Source organism: Gossypium raimondii, chromosome 8 (assembly GCF_025698545.1).
Source record: "Gossypium raimondii isolate GPD5lz chromosome 8, ASM2569854v1, whole genome shotgun sequence".
NCBI classification, from domain to species: Eukaryota; Viridiplantae; Streptophyta; class Magnoliopsida; order Malvales; family Malvaceae; genus Gossypium; species Gossypium raimondii.
Window position 1 is genome coordinate 46,116,651 of NC_068572.1, and position 2,168 is coordinate 46,118,818.

The window sequence follows — 2,168 nt, forward strand, 5'->3', positions numbered from 1 at the left end:
ATAAAAATAAAATTAGAGTAATTTAATTATAAATTCTATAAACACAAAATTTTGTTATAATGGTGGGGAGACCGGAGAGAGGAGTGCGTGGAGTAAAAGGAGGCACAGAACCGGAAGAGGACAAAAGATGGAAATTTAAAAAATTAAAGAAAAAGGGTTAAAGCCCAGCCCAGGACATAACAGTCATTTTTAGACATCAATTTTAAGGTTAACATCTCTCTCCAACTGAAAACGACTGCAAGCAACTTGTGGTCTACCTGTGAATATATATTACTTTTTTTCTATATACACCGACTCTATGGCCATCACTCTTTTCTTTATATATAGATCATATGGTTCTCTCGTAGTTATCTCTTGTTCTTGGTTTTCTTTTTCTTTTACTCTCTTTCACCAAATCTTCTTCCTCCTCTTTATATTCTCTTAGTTTTTTTTCACCATCAACAATGGTGGATCTTCAAACTGTTTGCTGCATGTGCGGCGACGTTGGTTTTCCTGACAAACTCTTCCGCTGCAACAAATGCCACCACCGCTTTCAACACTCGTATGGATTTCTTTGTTTTTTTCCTCTGTTCCCCATCATCATAGTCCATCCATATTCATGTGTATATATGCATATATCTAATCATCACCATCATCATCATCATGGGTTGATAGATAGTTAGATAACCTTAACTCATTTTATCATTCATCATCACAGTTAGATAACACCCATCTCCACCAAGCACCACCCAACAACCACCACCAAACATAATGGTTTCGTATTAGACGGAATGGAAATTATAGAGGTTATCATATTTTCCTTCTTAAAGCATATATAAAATATATTAATGTTTTCATCATAGCCATATGTACTGTTTTTTTCAAATTCTGTTTATATTTTATGGGTCGAAGGTTAAACAAGTTCTTGATGCTGGCTGCAGGTATTGCAGTAATTACTACAGCGAGTTCGCTGAACCAATTGAACTGTGTGATTGGTGCCAAAGCGAAGCAAAGAACTCGAGGCAAGGAAGGTCTTCAAAGAAACCAACAACTGGAAACGAGAGTGGAATTATAAACCGATCCGAGTATTCGGGTGACAAAATCAAGCAACAGGATCGAGACGAAAGTGGTGATCATCAGAAAGGAAAGAGCAGTGGGACGCCCTCTCCAAGGCCTACGACACGCAGGTACAAGCTTCTCAAGGATGTGATGTGTTAACAACACTTAATTCCCAAAGGAAAAAGAAAAGAGTTTGTGTCGAGAAAATTGTGTGTTGTCGATAGTAGCAAAACTTGTTCATAAGTTGTTGTTATCCAGCGTTTTCTTTTCAGGGTTATGGATGAATTTGTTGGCAGTACGGCTTTTTTTCACTTTTTCAGTAAGTTTTGTTAATAAAATAATGTAATTTTAATCAAACTGGATCGTTGGCACAGGTTTTTAAGCTTTTCTCTTCGATCTCTTTGTCCCACTGCTGATTAGGCCAAAGTTTGTAAGATTATGGATGCATGACAGATGAGATATTCATATAGGTTTTCCGTGCATGAAAATGTTGGATCATCAAATTAAAATATACCAATCTATTTGACAGTCATTAACAAATGTTGGATCATCTGTAACCTAGCGGGATGATTTGGATAAGCATATGATCTAGTGTTTTATCTAGCTAGGGTTTGTTATCATCATCGCAATAAGGGTTATTGGGATGAGTTGCAGCACCTTCATTTCCTTTCACTAATTTGTTGAATCTCTTAAGGAGAATTGAATGCACTTAAATGGTTGCCTCTTGGCCAAAGAATTCATAGTACCTAAAGCTGCAGATTCATTGAAAGGCTTTAATTACTAGGCCCTCCATTATTATTTTTGAGGGAAAAAAGAGAGAAAAGAATTGCCTACAAAATGAGTTTTTTTTTTTTCCTTTAAAAAAAAAAAAGAAAGAAATGTCAAAATGCCCTTCCGTGAAGAAGAGAAACACATGGTAAATGTAGCTTGGCCTTGATCTACTAGAGTAGCTAGCAGAGACAGGAAAGGATGGAGTTTTTTTTTAGCAGATTGTGGCTCTCCTAGGCCATTCATTTAAGTCATTTGATTTTTGATATTTCTTACTGTATGTATTGTACTGCATTGTTGACCCGTAGTTGTATGAAATATCTCTCAAGTACAAAAAATATTTAGCTGATAAGGTCTCCTTC

The 2,168-nt window shown here is 36.2% G+C and overlaps 1 protein-coding gene across 1 annotated transcript; it reads left to right on the forward strand.

Moving 5' to 3' along the window:
- Nucleotides 1-304: 304 nt before the first annotated feature.
- LOC105791677 (uncharacterized) lies at nt 305-1,432 on the forward strand. Its single transcript, XM_012619871.2, has 2 exons — nt 305-541; nt 921-1,432. The coding sequence occupies exons 1-2, from the start codon at nt 444-446 to the stop codon at nt 1,195-1,197; spliced, it is 375 nt and encodes a 124-aa protein (XP_012475325.1). The 5' UTR covers nt 305-443; the 3' UTR covers nt 1,198-1,432.
- Nucleotides 1,433-2,168: the final 736 nt, after the last annotated feature.

Bases quoted from the DNA above. Each gene is read 5' to 3' on its own strand.
- LOC105791677 (XM_012619871.2), top strand. From the start codon at position 444: ATGGTGGATCTTCAAACTGTTTGCTGCATGTGCGGCGACGTTGGTTTT. The intron at 542-920 runs GTATGGATTTCT...TGCTGGCTGCAG, and splicing joins CACCACCGCTTTCAACACTC to GTATTGCAGTAATTACTACA.